At 47.9% G+C, this 24,602-nt stretch overlaps 1 protein-coding gene across 1 annotated transcript; it reads right to left on the reverse strand.

Annotated features, from left to right (window-relative positions):
• Positions 1–675: 675 nt before the first annotated feature.
• LOC114655024 (thiosulfate sulfurtransferase/rhodanese-like domain-containing protein 2) lies at positions 676–9,738 on the reverse strand. Its single transcript, XM_028805929.2, has 10 exons — positions 9,668–9,738; positions 8,214–8,417; positions 6,797–7,083; positions 5,240–5,348; positions 4,164–4,289; positions 3,740–3,845; positions 1,867–1,985; positions 1,626–1,784; positions 1,331–1,469; positions 676–1,120 (listed from the first exon to the last, which is right to left on the reverse strand). Exons 2-10 carry the CDS (start codon positions 8,358–8,360, stop codon positions 867–869), a joined length of 1,446 nt encoding a protein of 481 aa, XP_028661762.1. The 5' UTR covers positions 8,361–8,417; positions 9,668–9,738; the 3' UTR covers positions 676–866.
• Between the last annotated feature and the right edge of the window lie 14,864 nt (positions 9,739–24,602).

Raw genomic sequence — 24,602 nt, forward strand, 5'->3', positions numbered from 1 at the left:
TTATGACCGTCAACCTCCTACTGTCTTCAGTAGCACTGAGCATCTGCATACACCCCATGTGCAGCCCACTCTACAGCTGCCTGGCACCACCCGGTCACTGCAGCCTCACCCCTCAGTATGCCAACTTAGTAGCAGGTATGCACATCACCACCATTTGGGGGTCAACACTTGTGGCTCAAGGTGCCACGTGTGCCAACAATGAAGCAGGCTTTCTGCATTCAAGAAGCAAAATTATTCAACGCCCTACCACTCATGGGAATGCCAGTCTGCTAACGGGTGGCACTCCAGTAACTGAAGACCACAAAGCCAGTCACTACTCGGCCCTGGCACGATTTTAATAATCTCCAGGTCAGTGCCAGGCCTAATGGTGGCAATGCCCAGACAAGACCCCTCTGCCATGCCCAGTTTGTGCCAACCTCACAGATGCACAAATCAAAGCGTCTGAAGCCTCTGCTGGTCTCACAAAGCCAAAGCGGCCTGCCCGCCCCTCGAGGGCCAACTGGACCCCCTTTAAGTGGCACCGAGACGACTTCTGCAAACAATCGGAGGCAAAAAAAGACCAAGGAGTGCGAGAGAACTAGTGCCAGGAACCTGCGAGAGGCACCGTCACTGAAGATCTCCTCCACCTTGACAAATGGCATCTCTAGTGACACATCATTAAAAACAAACAGCCGCTCTCAGTCTGTGATTTTTACTAAACACTGGCACGCCCACCGATGCCACTTTCTCCTCTCCAGCCCACATAGACCCCGTGCCCTCATGTGACAGACCCCCCCTCCACGGTTCATGAGTCAGCTGCTCCTGCCCTGGAGGCTCATCTTCCATCTTTATTGCTGATAAAAGCGCCCTGCATGTGCCCAGCGATGTCACAATGACTTGAGGGGGACGGGGACAGCGGTGGCAGCAGCTCCTTCCACTGGGATGCGAGGCCGCGCTCTGGTGCAGTCGCACTCCTCCTTCAGCTGGTCATTCGCACACGTCCATGCCTTCTCCTGGCAGGTGGCACAGCAGGCGGTCCTTCCTCTTCCCTGGCACTCGCTGCAGGACAGCACCAGCTGGTGGCAGTGGTCAGATGTGCACACCCTGTACTGATCCCAGGGGGCTCCACAGTACTTGCAGTCTGCCAGGGAGAGACAAAGTTTTAGGGTTACTGTTAGCCCAAGGTGGCACAATCAAGAGACAGACGAGAGAAATTAACGACAAGAAAGTGCAGGGATGAACAACAGGACTCGGGGTACTTGGCATATAAACCTGACGCCAGGACGAAGACCAGACTGGCATCTACCCGCCTTAAAACCAAGACAGGGCAGCAAGAGCCGGTGGTACTCACTGGAAATGACGTCACCATTTGTGGCAATGGCATAGCGCTCATCAAAGACAAAGAGTTTGCCACGAAAGAAACCATCTGGGAAACGCTCCAAGTACTTGTGAATGCCACCCTTCAGCTGGTACACCGTCTTGCATACCCCCTGGAAGAGAAGAAACAAAGAGCAGTGAGGCTGGCAGGCGCCACAGGGAGACCCCCAGACAGGGGGGGTCACCGACATGGGTGTGGCCAATGGGCAGCCCCCAGACGGCAGAGGAGGCGTCACCCGAGCACAAGCTCACTGCAGCCGATGACTGACCTTGGAGCGCAGGTAGGCCGATGCCCGCTCGCAGCGAATGCCCCCCGTGCAGTACATGAGCACCCGCCGCTCTCGGAACAAGTCCACATTTTGATCGACGTAATCGGGGAAGTAGCTGAACTTGCGAATGTCCGGAGCGAGGCACTTGGTGAAGCGGCCCTGCGAGAGAAGACACAGACGAGGGGAGGTGAGCTGAGGTGGTCCGCTCACAGGCGGGAGGCCAGCCGGTGGGCACACTCACAATTCTGCTCTCGTAGAAGTTGCGGCAGTCCAGCAGGATGGTGTCACTGGGGGTCCCGCTCTCCTCCGACACGTAGCGCTCCACCTCCTCGTGAAACTCCTCGGGCGAAAGGTGGGCTCCTGTAAAACAACACAGAGAACACAAATGAACCCAAGGGGTGTGCGAGTCCAGGCTGGCAAAAGCGAGATCTGTGAGTGGGTGTCCTACGTGACTGGTGGGATGAAGAGGGCGGCCATTCAAGGTGCCATGTGGGCACTCCTCTCCGCTAACGTCACCGTGCTCTGCACATTGGTATGCCATCTTCTGGGCTAGTGCGGGACGCCCGGGACCTTCAGGCCCTTGTGGTTAAATGGGAAATCAGCACATGGCTGCCTGGCACTTTGTGTGCCACATCTGCTATTCTCAGCCGTGACAGTCAAATAAGGTCTGGCATTGGGGTCAACACCATCCCAGATCACAGAAAAGAGCAGAGCAAAGACCCGCAAGAGGTGGGCACAGGGCTCAAGGGTGACGGTCACACTGCTGCTCAAAAACCAACTCGAGCCCAAGTGTGCCCTGAAAGGTAATTGAAATGAGACTGTAAGACATGGACGCCCACAGGGTGCCAGCTGCTGCGCTCCTTCATGTGTCCAGTGCAGGACGTCTGCAGTTTGTCGGCTCCCAACGGCCAGGGGCACTGATTGGGGGGGTTTTGGGGGGGATCACAGGCACAGGCAAACACACAGAAAGTCAAGTGAAGGGTTACAGCCAACCCTGGCAAAGACAGTGCAGAGGACCAAATGCCTGGCACCACATGAAAGCCGACGGCTTTTAAAGACACGAGACGCTCATCTGAGCTCATTTGTGTTACAACAAGCGCATTTTCACAGTGCAGGTAGTTCTGCCATACTGCCCACCCAAGATACTGGTCACACGTCTGTGCCCCCACCTCAGCTAACAAAGTGGAGACCTCAACGTGTGTGTGTGTGTGGCATTCGGAATGTGAAAAAACAGCCGGCCCAGTCAGGCACAAGGAAGGCCTTCCCACGCCAACCAAACTTGATCTGTGCCCGTCAGAAGCTTTTAATCCATCATGAATAACGTGTGCCCAGCACATCTCAAACACGTTTCTCTTAAACGCCTCCATCCACAACCAACGATAAAACGCTGGAGATGGCCGCCATCTGATAATCCTGTCGCCCCCACCTTTGTGTTAGTTCTGATCCAACACTGGCGCACTGAGACAAACAGAAAATCAGGATGACAGCTGGGAAGTCGGGGGCAGCAGTTTATATTAAGGTAGAGGAGTGCCCGGGTAATTAATGACCGAGTGCCAGGTGCCCGCACAAAAGCCTTTACTTTTGAGATGCCAACACCATGCTGCTTTAAAAATTGGCCTTTTTGGTACCCGCACCGCACACCCCTGGCACGTGATGCAATGAACACAACACAAGAGCGGGTGCCAACGCAGCTTCCCTTCTGCACGGGACGAACACAAACTCTAAATACGAAAAAGAGCAACAAAAACAGACGAGGAGTGAAGTGACGAGGGGCACCAAAGGTGAATTCTGAGGTACAGGGACAGTTGTGTGGCTCAAGCAGGGTGGCGTCAGGGTGCAGTAGCTCACCGCCTGACACCCATGATGCACGCCGACTCGCTTGGCACAGCTCTCAGTGACTGCTGGACGCCACGCAGCACTTGCTAGGAGGCTCACTTTGGCACATATGGCGCCTTTCGCGGCGTGCAGGCTCAGCACACTGTGACAAGTCCAGCACCTTTGTAAATGACGGACTCCGTGACGAGTTCACACAAAGACACGCGTGTGTTTTAATTGGTTTGAAATTGATGAACGTTAATGGAGCCCGCTGTCTCCTTCACGTTAATGATACCAACCTGCCACCTTGTAGGACAACGCAGACGGGTCAATGCCTAGGGGAACAATCTCACTGTAGACGCCGACTCGCAGGTCTGGAAAGCACCGTGCGCCGCCACTGCTGGTCTGTGGAGAGAGGAAACAAAGTCGAGGCCGACAGCTCAGACCAGCGCGCCACTCGCCCGCGCCACCACCGTTCTCTCTTTTTTTTCTTACCTTTCGGTTGAACTCCGCACTTCTCCATTCTTACTAGGAATACAGGAAGCCATCATGAGGCAGAGCAGACCCCACTTATGGCGTTCAGTGCCAACCACCCCGCTGGAGGGCGGCTCCACGGCTCACTTGATGGGTCTATCAAGATGAAGGGAGCTTGGAGTCGACCGTGAGAGGGTCACTGAATGGAATCCGAGGGCGAGACCCTAACCAGAGTCCACTGCCACTCACCTTGAAGTCCTCCTTGCACATGACGTTGCTGAAGACTGGATGAGAGAGCATGGCCTCGACGTAGAGCTCTGTGGCCGCCTCGCTGCCCCCGACTGTCCCATTGATTCCTTCCTTGGCAATTCGGACCTAAAATAAAAGCAGAGCCGTGAATTGTGGGAGGACCGCGGACAGAACGGCCACTGCGGCACTTCCTCCTCCTCCTCCGTTTCAAGCTTGGCATGCGCTTAGTTTTATGGCGGATCCTGGAGGACGTGCTGCTAATGGGGTACTGTCACGTTGTTGGGGGGTTTGGGAGTGAAGTGTCTGACCGGTGCTCAGGTCTGAGGGTTCAAGCCCACCAGTGAGTGCCACTCTGAGTGTTTTGTTTTATGCTTCACTCTTCGCTGGTTGGTTCTGCTCTGGAACTTGGCATGTGCTGGGCTGGCATTCATGTGACTGAAGCTGTCCACGCCTTTCGTCTGACCATCTTGAGCGAGTGTTTTATGTGCCTGAAGACGGCCTGCTGGCTCTCCAGGTCTCTGCCTCGCTGCTTCCTCGTCAAATGGCGGGTCGGTGAATTCACCATGCCAGCGAGCTGCGCCGACATCCTTGGTCAGCCGAGTGTTTTTTAATGGGTTCCTCTGAGCCTCACATAGACAGCTGCCCGCCCGAGTCTCACATTGACTGCCCCTCAGCTGTAAGTCTCTCCTGTGACTCCGCAGGCCTTCAAGGCTCAGTTTCTTAAAGCCCACCGACTTGTCTGCCTCCCAGTCACACTCATAAATAGTGAAGCACCAAAAGTGCCAGGCTTGGTCATTGACAGGCCAGCTGGGCCAAAGATGAGTGCCACATGCACTTGTGCCCATCTAACCCTCTGCCAGAGATCCTTTCAGACACTTCTACATTTCTGCAGAAAGCCAGCACTGCGACTGTGACAGACATTTTCATTGTTGTCATTGTGTTTTCTTTCTATTGTGTGAATTCCCTTTTATTACTTTCTACTTATTAAAGGATCGGTGCCAGCTAGACCTTAAAATGGCAGCTGTGGTTGCGTGAGCAGTCAGCATACAGGGACCCCCTACTGGCCCAGCACTTACCTTGCCGGTGAGCTGTAAGCGCTGACAGAGACCTCTTTGCCACACGCAGACGCCGTTGGGGTCCTGAAGGTCACAGTAGCAGTAGAAGAGCAGCACCTGGCCTGGTTCACTGCGGGGAAAGCAACAGAGCAGACATGAGGGCAGCGCCAACTCAACCTTGGGGTTTAGCCACTGACTTGCATCTGAAAGGCCTGCCGGTGTTAAGGCCTCCTGTCTGAATATTCATCTGCTAAGTCGTCACCCCATTCAGGGACGCGGTCCTCCACAGGGCGCGCACACACACACACACACACACACACAGCTCTTCCTGTCTAAACATAACAATAACGCAGTAATTAAAACATTCATCAACAGCAAACAAAGCAATTCAGTAGCCCAGCTTTGTGATGACACTTGGGTCACAGCTGGAGAGGCTCAAGTGACATACACGCTGTGCTGGCCCCAAGTCTATAGACCAATGTTAATGGGCACAGTCATTAGCCCTCGACCAATGTTAATGGGCACAGTCATTAGCCCTCCATGATGGCACAGATGCCCACAGCTTTACAGACACCACATAAGCAAGGTGAGGCAGGCGTACTCGATAATCATGGCACCAGAGAGCAGCCACGAGTGCCACGGACACAGAAGAATCAGGACCCTACCAATGTGTTGCATAGTGCCGTCATATCCACTCCTGATCATAACACTGGAGAGTGCGTGCAGGCCGCCTGCCGCTTAGCACATGAAAGTCAAAACAACGCTCAACTCTCCAGCCCCGCCCAGTCAGCTGTCACTCAGACACCCGACCCCGCCCAGCCAGCTGTCACTCAGACACCCGACCCCGCCCAGCCAGCTGTCACTCAGACACCCGGCCCCGCACAGCCAGCTGTCACTCAGACACCCGACCCCGCCCAGCCAGCTGTCACTCAGACACCCGGCCCCGCACAGCCAGCTGTCACTCAGACACCCGGCCCCGCCCAGGCAGCTGTCACTCACTGTCCCTCACTGTGCCCCTTCTCTCGTCGGTAAGCTCCTCCATATTCTGCCACAGCACATTTTCAATGAGGCACAAGAAGAAGAGATGCCAGCTAAAAGGCAAGAACCGATTCATAACTGGGCAGTCGAGCTCATCCTGTCGTCAACCAGAAATCCAAACTCGAACTCTTTGTTGAAAACACGGAGAGCAGAAACACAAAGGAAACTTTTATTTCTCCACAAACCTGGGAGAACAGCGAGTGCGCGTTGGGACCTTCATACCTACAGGCCTCCCGAAGTGTTGCCAACCACAACACCCAATGGCGGCACCCATGATAAACAAAATGGGAACGAAAACACCACAAAAATAATTCAACCAGGTTAAATACTTTTAATTGAAAAAAAAAACCTGGGAAGACTTGAAGTGCTCACGTTCCAACAAGGAATTAGAATATCAACAACGGTGACACATGTAACGAAGTCACAACACGGGCAGTCGGCGGCACAGGTGACAGTAGCTGCTCTCCAAGCAAACGTCTCCTGTGCCATCAGACTTCACAAGACGCTGTACCAGAAATCCTGGCCACGGAGATGACTTGCCTGTCCTTCTGCTCCGTGTCCATGGGACTCGGGTCCACATCTGCGCCCCCGATGGCCTCCCCTGGCAGTCTGAAGGGCGTCTGCTGGCTGCTGGCTTCGTCTGGCCGTATCAGCGCCTTCAGGATCTCCTCGACACTTCTCAAGACGTCAGCCTCGTGACGCACGGCCACATGTTTGTGGATGGTGACGGGACACAGGAAGGCCTGAGCACAGCAATGCCAGACTCTCCTGGGCAGCACCTGCCCACCCGGGGTGGACTCCCTCGACTGGACGAAAATGGCAAAGGCCTGTAGAAAACACAGCAAGAGAAACACGTTATCCAAAGCAACTTACACTCAGCACCTCCATAATGGCTGACACAGCACAACACCCCACTACCACGCAATCGGCTGAAATGACCTAAAATGGCGGAAAGGTAACAGGAAACCGGCCGAGATTTCAATTCGCAAAAACCGAAAGCAGGACATTCCAGGACATTCCAAAGGGGTCTTTGTCAGGGAACGACACACAGACGTCCTGCAGCAGTTAAAGCAAATGAAGCCAACAATTAGCACCGGTGTCCCAACTTCTGTTGACTACTTAAGAACCCTCTGTGTGTCTTAAGGCAGACTGGGTCACTGTGCCCTCTAAGTACCACCTGGGCAACAGTCTAGTGACAATGACAAGACAACGGCATTTGACAGATAACGTCACCAAGTGTAGGTCATTCGTTTAGAGAAACGGCAGAAACAGTCAAAGTATCACCGGCAACTGGAAGAGACCTGGCAGAGCCAACGTCACCACCCAATCAGGCCCGGAGGGTCACCAGCTGGCGTGACCACAGTGAAGTGAGGAGGAGACTTTGTGCTGCAGGTCTGACAGGGCGAGTGACAGTGACAAAGGACAAATCTTGGGTTCATCACGCAGGGCGTTGTATGTGACAGGACATCTCCTCAGGGTGTCACACCAAGGAGGGGGAAGTGGGAGGGTCTGGGCTTCTTGTGCCAGAGGCCGAGCTGGTGACTGGCATTGTGAATCACAAGGGATACCCCCAGCAGTTTGCAGTGCCACTCGGTGCCTGGTGGTCAGGAGGACGATGACCCAAACGTACCAAAGGAGACAACAAGGTGGCGCGCGCACTGCCACACGTGGCCTGGCCGGGAGTCTCCACACTCAGAGCCCACCGAGACGTTTGCAGTGAAAGGAAAGCAACCTGCGAGTGCCACACGTGGGCCACTTCTGCCCCAGTCTCGTGTGGGGGGGCTGCACTGATGACTCCCCTTCTGCACACTTGCGGATTCCTCGACTTACTTTTGAATTGATTTGTTCTACGTCTTGATTTCATGATACACTAAGCCATTAAACGGCGTGCACTTCCGTAAAACCCCAAAGTTAAAAAGCAATCCTGTTGTCTGCCGCCTCAGACTTTCGGCTTTACCTTCTTCCTCACAAAGGCGTACTTCTTCCTCAAATCAGGGGGCAGGCTGGCTTTCATAACTTTGGAGCCCCTTGGCATCTCTGAAGCCTCCTCTTCTCTTTCAGGAAATTCAAAGCCAAGGGAAGTGCCGGTGGACTCGCCCATCATCCTTGAGAACGGAGCTCTGCCCTCGGTCCGTGCGGCACCTGGGGGGTCCTGGGATCGCTAAAGGAACAAAAAGGTGCCAAAGCGCGTCAGTCTGTGTGCTCCATGCCAGAGACATGTTAAAATGAAGCATGCCAGGCTCTCTGCTTGGGCTCAATCGTAAGATGTGGGCACCGCAACCCTCTCATAGTATGCATGAAACGACGGCTGATGAAGGTGAAGTTCAGGGCACCTCCGAAAAATCAGTCGATGCCTACAAATTGAGCTCAGAAATCACAGTGTGTGCCCACCTTTAGACAAGAGGCCACCTCATAAAGGGGCAGCTAATTTAAAAATCACAGCCCAGCAGAAGAAGCACCAAGAGGGCACTGGGGGGCTGTGGCTTCGAGTCTCAAGTTCACCTCCAGTCAGGAATTTACCTTCACAATGACAAGGGTGTGCCGGGGGGGGGGGGGGGGGGGGGGGGGGGGGGGTTAGCAAAAGTACAGAAGACCACCTGGCATCACAAAGCAAAGACGACAGTCTGGTGAAACTGCTGCTGATGCGGATTGGAAGTTCAGCCAAACTCACGTGGGCATTAAAGGGGGGACGTCACTGTACTTGTACTGTGGGGCGACATGACTACAATTAGAGAGCACCCTTCACTTCCACCTCATAGACTGATAGGCAGGCAGGCAGCAAGACAAGGGTGCAATCTAAAGAGCTCATTGTTGACTTGTTTTATTTTGTTGGTGTGTCCCTTTATCCAAATCGACGTACAACATCTGGCATACAAGACATCGGTTCCATTTCTATTGTTTTTTTTTCTAATTGCGCACGGGCAGGTGAATTGACTTGCTCAGGGTCACACCAGTGTCGGGATTTGAACACACGATTCCAAAGCCTTCACCACAATGCCGATTATTATTATTACCGATCTACTGTTGCTTATCACCCATCGACCTATCTGGAGGTTAGCGAGAACTCCACTGTGCTTTGAACAAGCTACCTGCGCACAGCACCGTTCACGTCGAGCCATTCGACAGCTAAAGAGATAGAAAAGTCACAGCACGACGGAGAAACGGCACCCACTCTACTCGCCTCACCGTTATATAGCGCCATGGCACCCACTTGTACGTATGTCAGACGTGTAACCAAGAACCGCAGTGAATCACACGAGTAAAGCCGGTCACGTTTGTATTGACCTCTCATGCAAGTCGTCTCAGATAAAATCATCAACAAAGCAAATAAATATCCATGTGCACTGCACTCCGTCCGCCATCGCGATCAGCAACGCATCGAAAGAAAACAAAAAAAGAAAGAAAACTCACCGCACTGTCGAGAAAGAGGCGCCAGCACACTGACGACCGGGGCAGCGGCCACCAACAGCAAGCGCGCCTGCGCAAAGCACACGCGCACTGTGGCCCGGAAAAGACTTCTGCTTGCGCTATAATTCATCGCTGCCATCTGCTGGACGGAGGTTTAAAATCTCGATGTTTTTTGACTTTATTGCCCCCTTTGCGTTGTTAGCAGGTTATTTCAGCGAAACCAAGATTAAAACAATTAAAACACAGCAAACACGAATTTAGCCGTCAAACATAAACCGTGCACAAATAAATATAAAAATTAAACCAACATTAAGATTTGACTAATTCTCAAATAACAGACAGTAATGACCTTCAAAAGACTTGATGTTATTTTGGAGGAATTAAGTGGATAGGACTGGTGACTTTTGTTGGGCTGAAAGGCCTGTTCTCACCTAAATATTTGTAATGTTCTATTTTGCTTTCTGAATAAACAAACCTCTTCCTGGTCCTGGGAAATTTGAGAAGAGACAGAAAACACAGGCAAGTGGTGTCTTATCTCACCACTCTGGACGTATCCGAGATACACGCATGGAAAGGAAGGAGCAGCACAGATTAGAAACGTTAATTTGTAGGTGTGTGTTGAGACAGAAGTATAAGAGTGTATGAATGCCTGTCTATCTATTATGTAGCGCCTTTCACTATCTATCTATCTATCTATCTATCTATCTATCTATCTATCTATCTATCTATCTATCTATCTATTATATAGTGCCTTTCACTCTATCTATCTGTGCTCATGGTAAGCGGAGGCATTCTAAGGGCTAGTACATGGATTGCCAGTCCAACCCCAGTCAAGAGGGGGCGTTGTTGTCCTCTGCAGACTGGAAGCCCAGCACATCTGTGACATAATTTCCGTTTCCTTCCATTAAACCCGCCTCTTCCTGTCCAGTAGCCATATAAATCCAGACCTATCAGTGTGGCTTCAGTCAGTACCTGGACTTGTACCTACAGACTTGCTCTTTGTCTCAAATTGCACGTTATTCTTTGTGGCCAGCAGTACATGAGGATCACTGGCTAGTGCCCCAAATGCTCTTCCTGCGTTTGTGTGTTTTCCACATGTGTGTTTGTGTGTTTGCACATCTTGATGTATACCGTTATGTTTGCACAGATCTGGGGCCTCATGCATAATGCCGTGCGTAGAATTCGCACTATAACATGATGTAAGCACAAAAGCCGAAATGTGCTTACGCACAGAAAAATCCAGATGCAGGAATCTGTGTGTTCGCCAACTTCCACGTTCTTCCACTACATAAATCCCGCTCAGCGTGGAAATAAACGCACGTGCACGCGCTTGCTGTCCCGCCCCAACTCCTCCCAGAATTACGCCTCTTTGAATATGCAAATCAATATAAATAGCCCTTAAGCCCAGCGTTCTGTGAAAAGGCAATGGCAAAAGTACGAGGAAAAATAGAAGAATTTCAGCGAATACCAAATGGAGTCAAAGAAAAACGTACTATTTGTTGGTTTAAACAGTTATATAAGCAAAAAAAGGAAGTTGATCGAGTGACATAGCGTGTCAGAGAAACTCGAAAGCTCAAGTTCACAAAGTCGCACAGTACCCGAAATAAAAAAGAAGTTGTCACATATTAAAGTCACCGTGAAGAGGGGAGTCGTAGCCCACCGTCTGAGTGTCACATGAAAGCTTATTAGGGGACAGTGAAAAAAAAAGGCACACAGTGTGAAAAAAGCACAAAATGTCAACTTTAGTCTCGAAATTTCCACTTTAATCACGTAGTTTATTTTGTCATTAAAGTAGAACATCACAAACTTCATCTTTAAATCGTTTAATTTACTAGTTTCTCAAATCCCATCGTAACTAAAGTAGCACGTTAAATGCTTTGTTGTGTATTTGATGTTCTATGTGCTCTGTGTGCCTGAATCACTACGTGCTCTTCCTCCAACAGGACACAGAATCCATTACGTTTGTAATATTACAGCTCTCTGAGTAATTAAAATACTGAGAAATATACGTGATATCATTTTCATGATGATATGAGTTAAAGCGTGTTATTAAACATGGGACCACACAGTGATTGTTCATGTCTTACAGCAAGATGCTTGCTGCGCCATGCGCGACCTTCGATGAAATACTTTATTACAGCAGTACTGTCTTTTTCAAATGTACTAACCTCCAATTCCTGTCCTTACTTTTCTTTCTCCAGATACCCAATCGCCACTCAATCAGCTCTGTAATAGACGTTAAGCCATCTGTAAGCTTAGAACGCCGATTCTTCAAAACGTTTAAGGAACATTGAAATATCTTCGTAGTACGTGTTTAATTATTCTATCCTTCTATCCTTCCAGTGTCGTGTCAGCCACAGCATGAAAACAGCGCGAGGCAGGAACAAACCGTGAACGAAGCTCAAGGAGGAGGCTCATTGGCACATCTCTCGTTTCCAGACGTTACGTGCCTAATGTGGCCAAGGCGACGAGTGGCACTGGGCAGAATCCTGGCACTCGCTGAGCTCACCAAGAGCAGGCGCACACCTGACAGTATTAGGAGCTCTCATGACTTCTTTGGACTGTTAGTGTTCTCCTAGCCCGCAGTAGACTCGGTCCCCATGGCATATTAAAGCCTTCTCTCTGTGTCTTTCACCGTCTCGCTTTTAATTTCATGCTCCTAATGTCATCTTCTCTTCTCCTTTTTTAATAAAGCCACTGTGGGCTTCAACAGAGAGGACGTTTTCTTAGTAATCATTCTCTCCATTCATCTGCAAACACCGGCCACGAGAGCCGAACGTCTCCAGGAGTGGAGGGAGCACTTTGGTGTTGCAGCCTTTACAGCCCAAAGCCCCTGCAGCAAATTTAAACTTGACCCTTTACACTTCGACAAACGACAAGCTCCACATTTGTATTGCAGGATTGACAGCCGTTTTAAATTCTTCTGAGTTAAATGAATTTGTTATTGGCAGACTAATGAACCTCTTAAAAATATAAAAGAACCTTTGAATGAACGCACCTCTAAATTCTCAGAGCTGCTCAGTCAGATGATCCTCATTTAGTAGCAGACTGGCTTTGACAATATTTTTGAAATCCACTTTCGATTTAGACAACACGTAACATCAGTTTAATACATGTAAGAGTCAGCGTTATTACATTTGGTTCATTTTTTATTAAGTCGCAGTCCAGACCAGCTCTGTGAATCGGAGGTTCCGTCAATACAAAGGGCCGTGAGGCCTCAACATGGCTGCACTGACCAGATCTTCGCTGGAGGTAATCTGGAAAGTCTCACCCGCCACTCTCAGTCAGCACCTGTCTGTGCTTCCCTGCAGCTCAGCAAACTGCTTCAAAATCCTCAAGAAGGGTAAAATCTCTGAATTTAACGACTACCGGCCAATTGCTTTGTCCTCAGTGCTTATGAAAGTATTTGAACATCTTATGCTGTCCTACCTAAAGTCCATCACTGACCCTCTCCTCGATCCCCTTCAGTTCACACGTAGTGCACATCGTTCAGTGGACGAGGCACTTCATTTAGGCCTCCATTACTCGCCTCACACCTACTGTGTGTCAGGGTCTTGTTTGTGGATTTCTGCTCAGCCGTCAACACCATTCTTGTTTCGGAGTAAACTGATCCAGTTAGGTGTGCCCTATGGTGTCTGCCAGTGGATCAGGAGTTTCTTGACAGGTAGGAAGCAGTATGTGTGACTGGACCCCCATCTGTCAGATCCAATGTCAGTTAGCACAGGCCCCCCCAAGGCTGTGTCCTTTCACCCCTCCAGTTTTCACTTTATAAAAAAGACTGTAGATCCATGGACAAATCCTGAAAAATGCTAACGTTTGCAGATGACACAACCGTAGTGGGCCTCATCTCCAATCATGACGTGTCTTCCTATCAAAGAGAGGCGGGCCGTCTTGTAGAATGGCGTTCTTATAACAACTTGGAGCTCAATGCTACCAGGGGTGTTCACTAATTGATCTAGCAAGCATGCCTGGGCACGTTGGGACACGTCTCAGGGTTACTCACGCGCCGCTGGGGCTCAGTCGAGTCTAACATTCCAAGAGGCAGGAGGTCAGGAGGGTCCTCATGTGAAAACTCCCAGCAGGCGTGCTGCTTCTTCATGTCAAGGCACCGGATCACATGTCACGTCAGTCACAAGCTGCCATCCCAGAAGGTGGGGACCAGCAGCTGAACCATCCCCCCTACAGTCCTGACCTGGCGCCCTCAGATTATTTCCTGTTCCGAGTTTTGAAGAAATCTCTCCATGGACAGCGGTTTCCAAGCGATGAAGACGTCAAGGCAGCTGTGTCATCCTGGTTTGAGGGTCAAACAAAAGATTTCTTTTCAAAGGGGTTAAAGTCATTCCAGGAAAAGTGGATGAGGTGTATGGAGCTATCAGGGGACTAGATTGAAAAATAAAACTAACATTGTTTGAAAACTCTTTTCTTTCCTACTGAGGCAGATAAATTATTGAATGTCCCTCGTATTAAGACAGTGGAAAAGATGATTGATTTCCACCGACAAGTCACTAACTGTCCACCATTGCAAGTTAATGGCCAGACTGTGCCGTTGAAATTCCTGGGGACTTCTCTTATTAATACATTAAAATGGGACAAGCACATCACCTCCATCATCAAGAGAGCCAGGCAGAGATTGCTAAAGAAGCTTGGCATATCAAGGTGTATATTGGTACATGCATACCCTGCCAACATGAAAGAGTATTTCATCCTCCTCCATCACCGTTTGGTTTCCTTCTGCCTCCTTTCTTTCTAAGACTCGGTTACAGCGGGTGATTTCTTCAGCTGAGAAAGTCTTTGGCTGTTATCTCCTAACATTAAAAGATCTGCTCATCGCCAGAGCAGGAAAGACAGCAGCGAACTCCAGCCGCCCAAGCAGCCATCTGTTCATTAAATTGCCATCTCAGAGGTGGCGCTGGTCTATCACGACCCGAACTACATGCCATCTCCACAGCTTCTTTCCTCAAGGTATTCAGATCCTTTTTTTACAACATAAAACTGGTAACTGTGCTGTTTGTCTACTCGGAAATACTTCAATTTGCTGAACTTGTACTATTTCATATCTGTATTATTTTGTATAGCTTTTCTATTCATTTGAGGGCACTCCTGAAGTTTGAAAATGTCTTTGCTCAAGAAACTGCTGTATTTGTGTGTTGGTTTGCACAGTGTCAGGTAAATGGTGGGTGGAAATTGTGTTGTCTTGAGTTGGTAAAGTCTTGTATTCTGGTATGTTTCACATGCTAGCAATAAAGTGATTCGGATTCTGATAAAAGCTCACCCTGTTGAGCTAATCCCCACTCAAATGACCTGCCTCAGGCTTTCCAGGCCTAAAGGGGGATGAAGCCCCAAAATAACCTTGAAATGGCGTACCGTATCACACAAGGCCCACCCAGAGGAGAGAAGCCATAAACTTCAGCTTGTGCAAAGATGGCCTAACAAAAGAATCTTTATAGAAAAAGAGCAAACAGAAGCATTAAAGAAGTTTCCTAAAGGGCCCTCCACAATGAACAAGTCCCTAAAATCACAGTCCAGTCATCAAAATTTCTAAGACACAGCAAACTAATAATAAAAAAAAACGACAGAAAATCCAACCATAAAGAATAATACTGGCACTCCAAAAGACTTCACAAAGATCCTCACTGAAATGCTGGACTCAAATGCCAAGATAGGGTTCCACCCATACAGAACATGGAACATACTGCCATTTAAAGAGCCAGCACACCAATACATAATCAACGCAAAAAATAACAAAGACATGAAAAATAATAACTAACTACATACTATAAAACATCAGCAGACATGTCATACCTTTGTTCTTATTCACAGACCCACTCACTGATGTACGGTGCTTTGGCTGCTTTTGCTTGCCTTGTCTTTTTGCTTTTCTGAAAAGAAATTCTTGAAACATTGTGCTGGTCCTCTGAACCTGATATTTTTATATGGTTTTCCCACTCCTGCTAAGGGGGCATATTTGAACATCTCCTTTTTTAAAAAATGCAGTCCCATTTCTGAGCTGATGCAGGCCATAACCCTGCCCTTCAAGTTGGGGTTAGGTTGCCTCTGGTGAGGCCAACGGAGTAGCCCAGGCCTGTAGTAAGGGCAGGACTGAAGGTCCTGCTGTTTGTGGTGTTTCTGAGGCAGGCTGCTCCCCTTTATGTGCTTCTCTGAGGTAGGGTTCACAACATGCTATTATGATATGGATGTTTCCTCCAAGGCAAAATGTGGTGAGGCCTCCAAAAGAAGCACTAGGTGAGGTAGCAGGACAGAATATTAGCAGGTCTATCCAGCACAAGGCTCACCAAATTTCAGCCAGGTTCCTACGGCTACCTGCTGGTTTCAGCTGGAGCAGGCCAAAAAATGGGAAGCGGGCAAAATTACGATAAATACCTCAAAAATAAACTGGGAGCCCCACAAGGAGAAGAATAACTGTCAACATCCAGCTTGTGCACAAAAAGGCAATAAAGAACCCTCAAAAATCAAAGATGTATTAACATTAAATAGCTAATAAAGAACAAAAGCTCAACAGAGCAAAAAGAGGCAAAAACAGAGTGGCCTAAAAGGCATTTCACAGCAATCAATCAGAAGTAATCAGAATCCTTAATATAAAGCAAAAAATATTCCAAACACCAGAAAATCCAACGCTAAAAACACAGCAATGCTACAGAAATGCCTTAAATGAATGAATCCTACTCCTGAGCCTTCTCAGCCAGTTGAAATAGCCAGAGGGAGGGCAGGCACAGAAGTGGTGATGTCAGGGTGGTCCCATCTCTTGGGGCTCCTCCCATAATGATCTTGAAACATAATTACAATTAAAGAGACAGTACAGTGTTATCACATCACATATACAACCAACAGAAAAAAACATAAAAATGAGTAATCATAAAAATAATAACAAAACCAACAATAAAACATAAAATACACAGAACTTCAAACAGATACATGACGCACACACTTGTCACCACAGATCACGTTTCGTCCTCCAGCTCCATGTCCAGACTTTCACACCTCACAATCTTTCTCACATGTCTCTCCTTGAATCATCCATATTATTGATTTGATGGGAGATTCTGTTCAGTCCCCTTGTCCAACGGGTCTTTCCCCTACACTTTTATCATTTTAACATTTGTTTCCACTGCTTGCTCTGGACCTCAGCCTGGAATATTAGCCTTGCTACTTTATGCCTTCTCCACTCCTGGATTTTATAAAGTCTCCTTCCTTGAAGTCATTGCCTAACTTCTTTAACCCAACCATCAGATTCTTCATCCGTGCCAATAACTTTTCTTAACTTCTTAACTCCCTCCCTTCATCTTTTGCTTTACAAATTATCTTTGTTCTCATTGTCAAACTCACTGGCACTTGACATCGTGATCTGCCCCGTTTTCATTTTCTGTACATCCATCTCCAGCGTCTCTATAGCCTCCATTTTATTGTAGAGATGAGCCTACACCACCCCCCTAATCAGGGTTATGATCCCCCCTCCCATAAACTGACCAAAGTAGTGCAGATTCTCCAAAAATAGCCAAGGAAGAAGGCCTGAATCCCACCAGCCTATCCAGAGGAGGTGCACAAGGCAGCCAAGCTCCCACTAAACTGGCTGGCATCAGCCTACGCCTAACCAAAATGTGCTTTTAATTTCAAACCTCAAAAATATACTAACAAAATGTAATAATGTAAAACATATTTGAAGATAAAGGGGAAAACCACGAAAGCGTTTGGCTTGAGCACAAAACCAGCCTCCCAGAGAATCTTTGTAAAGAATACCATTTACTGAACAAAAAGAATACAAAGGCTTAAAAAGGAAGAGAAAACAGATTGCCAAACTGGCACCCCGATGAACACCGAACCCAAATCACAAACCTTAGACAGTTTTCCATCTAGGGCTTCATGTCACATTTTTGATGATAATATTTTTAACCTGGTCACCAGAGTCAGCCTGTGTGACTGACTGACAAATCCCACTGCAACTAAATCCACTTGGTTTAATTCCTCAAACAATGGTCAAAGTTCAAGGATAGATTACTGGTTAATTTCAAACAATTTGAGCAATGATATTTCAAAGTGTGAAATCTCAGCATCTTCTCTAACTGATCACTGGGTGATTTCTTTGTCCATTTCATTAACTAAAGAGGGTCCTCATAATCTTATTTGGAAATTTAATAACATCCTTCTAAATAATGAAAACTTTTGTCCATCCATCCATCCATCCATCCTCTTCCGCTTATCCGAGGTCGGGTTGCGCGGGAAGCAGCTTGAGCAGAGATGCCCAGACTTCCCTCTCCCCAGCCACTTCTTCTAGCTCTTCTGGGAGAATCCAGAGGCGTTCCCAGGCCAGCCGGGAGACATAGTCCCTCCAGTGTGTCCTGGGTCTTCCCTGGGGCCTCCTCCCGGTTAGACGTGCCCAGAACACCTCACCAGGGAGGTGTCCAGGAGGTATCCTGATCAGATGCCTGAGCCACCTCATCTGACTCCTCTCGATGTGGAGGAGCAGCGGCTCTACTCTGAGCTTCTCACCCTATCTTTAAGGGAGAGCCCAGACACCCTGTGGAGGAAACTCATTTCAGCTGCTTGTATTCGCGATCTCGTTCTTTTGGTCACTACCCATAGCTCATGACCATAAGTGAGGATAGGAGTGTAGATTGACTGGTAAATTGAGAGCTTTACCTTACGGCTCAGCTCCTTTTTCACCATGACAGACCGATGCAGAGTCCTCATCACTGTGGACGCCGCACCGATCTGCCTGTCGATCTCTCGCTCCATTCTTCCCTCACTCGTGAACAAGACCCCAAGATACTTGAACTCCTCCACTTGGGGCAGGATCTCGCTACCAACCCTGAGAGGGCACTCCACCCTTTTCCGGCTGAGGACCATGGTCTCGGATTTGGAGGTGCTGATTCCCATCCCAGCCGCTTCACACTCAGCTGTGAACCGATCCAGAGTCACGGCCACGGCCTGATGCAGCAAACAGGACAAAATCATCTGCAAAAAGCAGTGACCCAATCCTGAGTCCACCAAACCGGACCCCCTCAACACCCTGGCTGCGCCTAGAAATTCTGTCCATAAAAGTTATGAACAGAATTGGTGACAAAGGGCAGTCCTGGCGGAGTCCAACTCTCACTGGAAACATGTTTGACTTACTGCTGGCAATGCGGACCAAGCTCTGACACCGATTGTACAGGGACTGAACAGCCCTTATCAGGGGGTCCGGTACCCCATACTCTCAGAGCACCCCTCACAGGATTCCCCAAGGGACACAGTCGAACACCTTTTCCAAGTCCACAAAACACATGTAGACTGGTTGGGCAAACTCCCATGCACCCTCCAGGACTCTGCTAAGGGTGTAGAGCTGGTCCACTGTTCCATGACCAGGACGAAAACTACACTGTTCCTCCTAAATCTGAGGCTTGACTATCCGACGGACCCTCCTTTCCAGAACCCCCGAATAGACTTTTCCAGGGTGGCTGAGGAGTGTGATCCCTCTGTAGTTGGAACACACCCTCTGGTCCCCCTTCTTAAAGAGGGGGACCACCACCCCTGTCTGTCAATCCAGAGGCACTGTCCCTGATGTCCATGCGATGTTGCAGAGACGTATCAACCAAGACAGTCCTATAACATCCAGAGCCTTGAGGAACTCCGGGCGTATCTCATCCACCCCCGGGGCTCTGCCACCAAGGAGTTTTTTGACCACCTCGGTGACCTCAGTCCCAGAGATGGGGGAGCCAACCTCCGAGTCCCCAGGCTCTGCTTCCTCATTGGAAGGCATGTTAGTGGGATTGAGGAGGTCTTCGAAGTACTCCCCCCACCGACCCACAACGTCCCAAGTCGAGGTCAGCAGCGCACCATCCCCACCATATACAGTGTTGACACTGCACTGCTTCCCTCTCCTGAGACGCCGAACAGTGGATCAGAATCTCCTTGAAGCTGTCCGAAAGTCGTTCTCCATGGCCTCCCCAAACTCCTCCCACGCCCGAGTTTTTGCCTCAGCAACCACCGAAGCCGCATTCCGCTTGGCCTGCCGGTACCTATCAGCTGCCTCCAGGGTCCCACAGGACAAAAGGGACCGGTAGGACTCCTTCTTCAGCTTGACGGCATCCCTCACCGCCGGTGTCCACCAACGGGTTTGGGGATTGCCACCACGACAGGCACCGACCACCTTATGGCCACAGCTCCGGTCAGCCGCCTCAACAATAGAGGCACGGAACATGGCCCATTCGGACTCAATGTCCCCCACCTCCCTCGGGATGTGGTCAAAGTTCTGCCGGAGGTGGGTGTTGAAGCTACTTCTGACAGGGGGCTCTGCCAGACGTTCCCAGCAGACCCTCACAACACCTTTGGGCCTACCAGGCCTGACCGGCATCCTCCCCCACCATCGAAGCCAACTCACCACCAGGTGGTGATCAGTTAACAGCTACGCCCCTCTCTTCACCCGAGTGTCCAAGACATGTGGCCGGAAGTCCGACGACACGACCACAAAGTCGATCATCGAACTGAGGCCTAGGGTGTCCTGGTGCCAAGTGCACATATGAACACCCCACTGCTTGAACATGGTGTTTGTTATGGACAATCCGTGACAAGCACAGAAGTCCTATAACAAAACACCACTCGGGTTCAGATCGGGGGGGCCATTCCTCCCAATCACGCCCTTCCAGGTCTCACTGAGCATTGAAGTCTCCCAGCAGTATGAGGGAGGCCCCAGAAGGTATGCCCTCCAGCACCCCCTCCAAGGACTCCAAAAAGGGTGGGTACTCCGAACTGCTGTTTGGTGCATACGCACAAACAACAGTTAGGACCCAAAGGCGGAGGGAGGCTACACTCTCGTCCACCGGAGTAAACCCCAATGTACAGGCTCCAAGTCGGGGGGCAATAAGTATACCCACACCCGCTCGGCGCCTCTCACCGGGGACAACTCCAGAGTGGTACAGACTCCAGCCCCTCTCAAGGAGATTGGTTCCAGAGTCCAAGCTGTGCATCGAGGTGAGTTAGACTATATCTAGCCGGAACCTCTCAACCTCACACACTAGCTCAGGCTCCTTCCCCTTCAGAGAGGTGACATTCCACGTCCCAAGAGCCAGCTTCTGTAGCCGAGGATCGGACCGCCAAGGTCCCCGCGTTCGGCCACCGCCCAACTCACACTGCACCCGACCTCCTTGGCCCCTCCCATAGGTGGTGAGCCCATGGAAAGGGGGACCCACGTTGCCTCTTCGGGCTGTGCCCAGCCAAGCCCCATGGGTGCAAGCCCGACCACCAGGCGCTCGCCATCAAGCCCCACCTCCAGGTAAAACTTTTGTACTGAAGTGAAACAATTAATTGAGGAAATTGGCCAACTGGAAACATCAAGTTTAAGCAAATGGGAATGGTTCCAATTCAAAGTTAAACAGGTGGCAATTCAAATCAGCAAATCCTCTACTAAACAGAAAAAATATGAGCAACAAAGCATTATTGAGGACATTAAGAAATTATGCTGCAAACAAGATTTATCATTGGAGGAACAAATACAACTAAACAATTTTCAATCTCAATTAGACAAACTGTTTTTAGAGAAAGCAAACGGTGCTTTTATTCGCTCAAGAGCCCGATGGATTGAAGAGGAGGAAAAACTCTTCCTACTTCTTTGATTTGGAAAAACAGAGACAAGCTAGAAGGAAAATTCAAAAACTGATTATCAAGGGAGTTACAATTGATGATCAAGACCAAGTAAATGAGGAAATATTACAGTTTTACAGCAACCTTTATAAGTCAAATTATTCAGCGGATAGCGGTACTGCATTTCTTAGGAAAATTCAAGGTTTTATTAAAACACTGGATGAAGATTTGAAGGATTTTACAGAGGATGACCTCAGAATTGATGAGCTGGACAAAGCAATCAGACAGTTGCTCAGGAGCAAATCACCAAGGGCCTCATATATAAACGGTGTGTACGCACAGAAATGTTGCGTACGAATGTTTCCACGCTCAAATCGCGATGAATAAAACCTACACTTGGCGTAAAGCCACGCACATTTCCACGGTAACTCATACCTTGGCGTACGCAATTTCTCCGCTCGGTTTTGTAGACTGGCAGCACCCAGCGTCAAAGCAGTGCTACTGTTCCTGTGTGATCAACCTTTCTTTCTTAGATCCACATTCCTGACGCGGCTTTATAAATACACTGAAACTAACTGCATATTGTTTATTAGTGTAATGCATCTGATTGTAATTAATCTGCAGCAATATAATGGTCCAGGGAATAGCCATAGTATTCCAAATATCATAACTGCTTTAGCGTTGTTACTCTCACTGCACTTCTTCTTCTTCTTTCAGCTGCTCCCGTTAAGGGTTGCCACAGCAGATCATCTTTTTCCATATTACTCTCACTGCACCACTCGGAGTATTTATATCACTGTATCTGAGTGGGGAATCACAGCAGCAGCTGATCGGAAAGACAATTATCGGTACACAGCATGAAGCAGACGCTGCCTTAGCCACGGCAAAACGCTTTAGAGACTTCCCAGTACGGACTTCGCGGTTTAGAAAAAGTTTCATCCCAAGAACTCTAAACGCACTCAATCAGTCCATCAAGTGCTCCTTGTAGAACTGTTTACTTATAAGTACAATTACCTCACTGTAAACTTGCACTACAGTCAGGGCCGGATTTATATGAAAAGAGGCCCTAGGCTATTCCACTTATGAGGCCCTTTTCACCTTCCATTTTTAAGTTTGTAAATTACATGAGAGATAATAAAATTTTGCTAACAATTTGAATGTAGGCCCCTCTTGATCTTGAGGCCCTAGGCTGAAGCCTAGTTAGCCTATAGGAAAATCCGGCCCTGACTACAGTTATAATATTGCACAACCTGCGCCACTTTATAAAGCGCGTATTTACATATGATGACGGTATTCATTTTTAAGATGAAATGCAGCAAAATATGTTGATTATATTATACAGATTAAACTTTAACTTCATTTAAATAATCTGTATTGTTAATAATTAAACATTTGAGGACACGGTGCCGCAGCGCTAGCTAGTTCAGGTATTGTTCCTGCATTGCGTTGTATTCTTGCACTGACGCGACACTGGAAAGATAGACGGATAGAATAATTAAACATGTACTACGAAGATATTTCAATGTTCCTTAAAAGTTTTGAAGAATCGGCGTTCTAAGCTTACAAATGGCTTCACGTCTATTACATAGCTGATTGTGTGGCAATTGGGTATTTGGAGAAAGAAAAGTAGGGATAGGAATACAACAACAACAACAACAACATTTATTTATATAGCACATTTTCATACAAAAAGTAGCTCAAAGTGCTTTACATAATGAAGAGAAGAAAAAATAAGACAAAATAAGAAATTAAAATAACACAACATTAATTAACATAGAAAGGAGTAAGGTCCGATGGCCAGGGTGGACAGAAAAAAAACAAAAAAAAACAAAAAAAAAAATCAAAAAAAAAAAAAAAAAAAAAAAAAAAAAAAAGAAAAAAGAAAATAGTACGTTTGAAAGAGACAGTACTGCTGTGATAAATTATTTCATCGAAGGTCGCGTATGGCGCAGCAAGTCTCTTGCGTGAGATATGAACAAGCACTGCGCCACCGTGTTCCCATGTTTAATAAAATGCTTTCATTCCTATCATCATGAAAAAGATATCCCGTATACATCTCAGTATTGTAATTATTCAGAGAGCTGTAATATCACGAATGTAATGGATTATGTGTACTGTCGGAGAAAGAGAAAGCCCGTTTAAGAAGCAGGTAGTGATTCACACACTGAGCACAAAGAAGATCAAATACAGAACAAAACATTTAACGTCCTACTTTAGTTACAATGGGATTTGAGAAACTAGTAAATTAAACGATTTTAAGATGAAGTTATGATGTTCTACTTTAATGGCAAAATAAACTACGTGATTAAAGTGGAAATTTCGAGATTAAAGTTGACATTTCGTGCTTTTTCCCCACTGTGTGCCTATGTTTTTTGTTTGTACCCTAATAAGCTTTCATATGACACTCAGACGGTGGGCTACGACTTGCCTTTTCACGGCGACTTTGATATGTGATTTCTTTTTTATTTCGGGCACTGTGCGACTTTGTGAATTTGATCTTTCGAGTTTCTCCGACACTCTGTCACTCGATCAACTTCCTTTTGTTGATTATACCACTGTTTAAGCCAACAAATAGTACGTTTTTCCTTTGCCCCCACTTGGTATTCGCTGAAATTCTTATATTTTCCCCCGTGCTTTTCCCATTGTCTTTTCTTAGAAGGCTATTTATATTGATTTGCATATTCAAAGAGGCATAATTCTGGGAGGAGCTGGGGCGGGACAGAAGGCGTGTGGCACGTGCGTTACTTTTCACGCTGATCGGGATTTATGTAGTGGAAGAATGTGAAAGTTTGCGTGCGCACAGATTCCTGCATCTGGATTTTTTTGTGCGTACGCACAATCCCGCTTTTGTGCTTACGCCATGTTATAGTGTGAGTTCTACGCACGGCGTTATACATGAGGCCCCAGGAATTGAATTGACAGAGTACTCCTTTTTCTGGAATGATATTAGAGTAATGTTTTACAATGGCTATTTAAAATGTATCTCAACAACTAATCTCTCCCCCACAATGAAACAAGGTCTCATCACTCTAATCCCAAAACCTAACAAAGACAAACTTCTATTGGATAATTGGAGACCCATAACCCTTCTGTGCAATGATTACAAATTATTGGCTCATGTTTATGCAAACCATTTAAATAAGTGTTTAACACATATAGTGGATGAATGTCAGCTAGCTTTTATAAAAGGAAGAAATATGCATAATCATATTAGACTGATTCTTGATATACTTGATTATCGAGAGCCTGGTGTTATTTCTAGAATTTTATAAATCTTTTGATACTGTTGAACATTCTTTTTTGCTTGAAACCTTACATCACCTGGGTTTTGGGAAACACTTTTGCAATATAATCAAAATATTTT

Source organism: Erpetoichthys calabaricus, chromosome 7, assembly GCF_900747795.2.
Source record: "Erpetoichthys calabaricus chromosome 7, fErpCal1.3, whole genome shotgun sequence".
Lineage (NCBI taxonomy): Eukaryota > Metazoa > Chordata > Cladistia > Polypteriformes > Polypteridae > Erpetoichthys > Erpetoichthys calabaricus.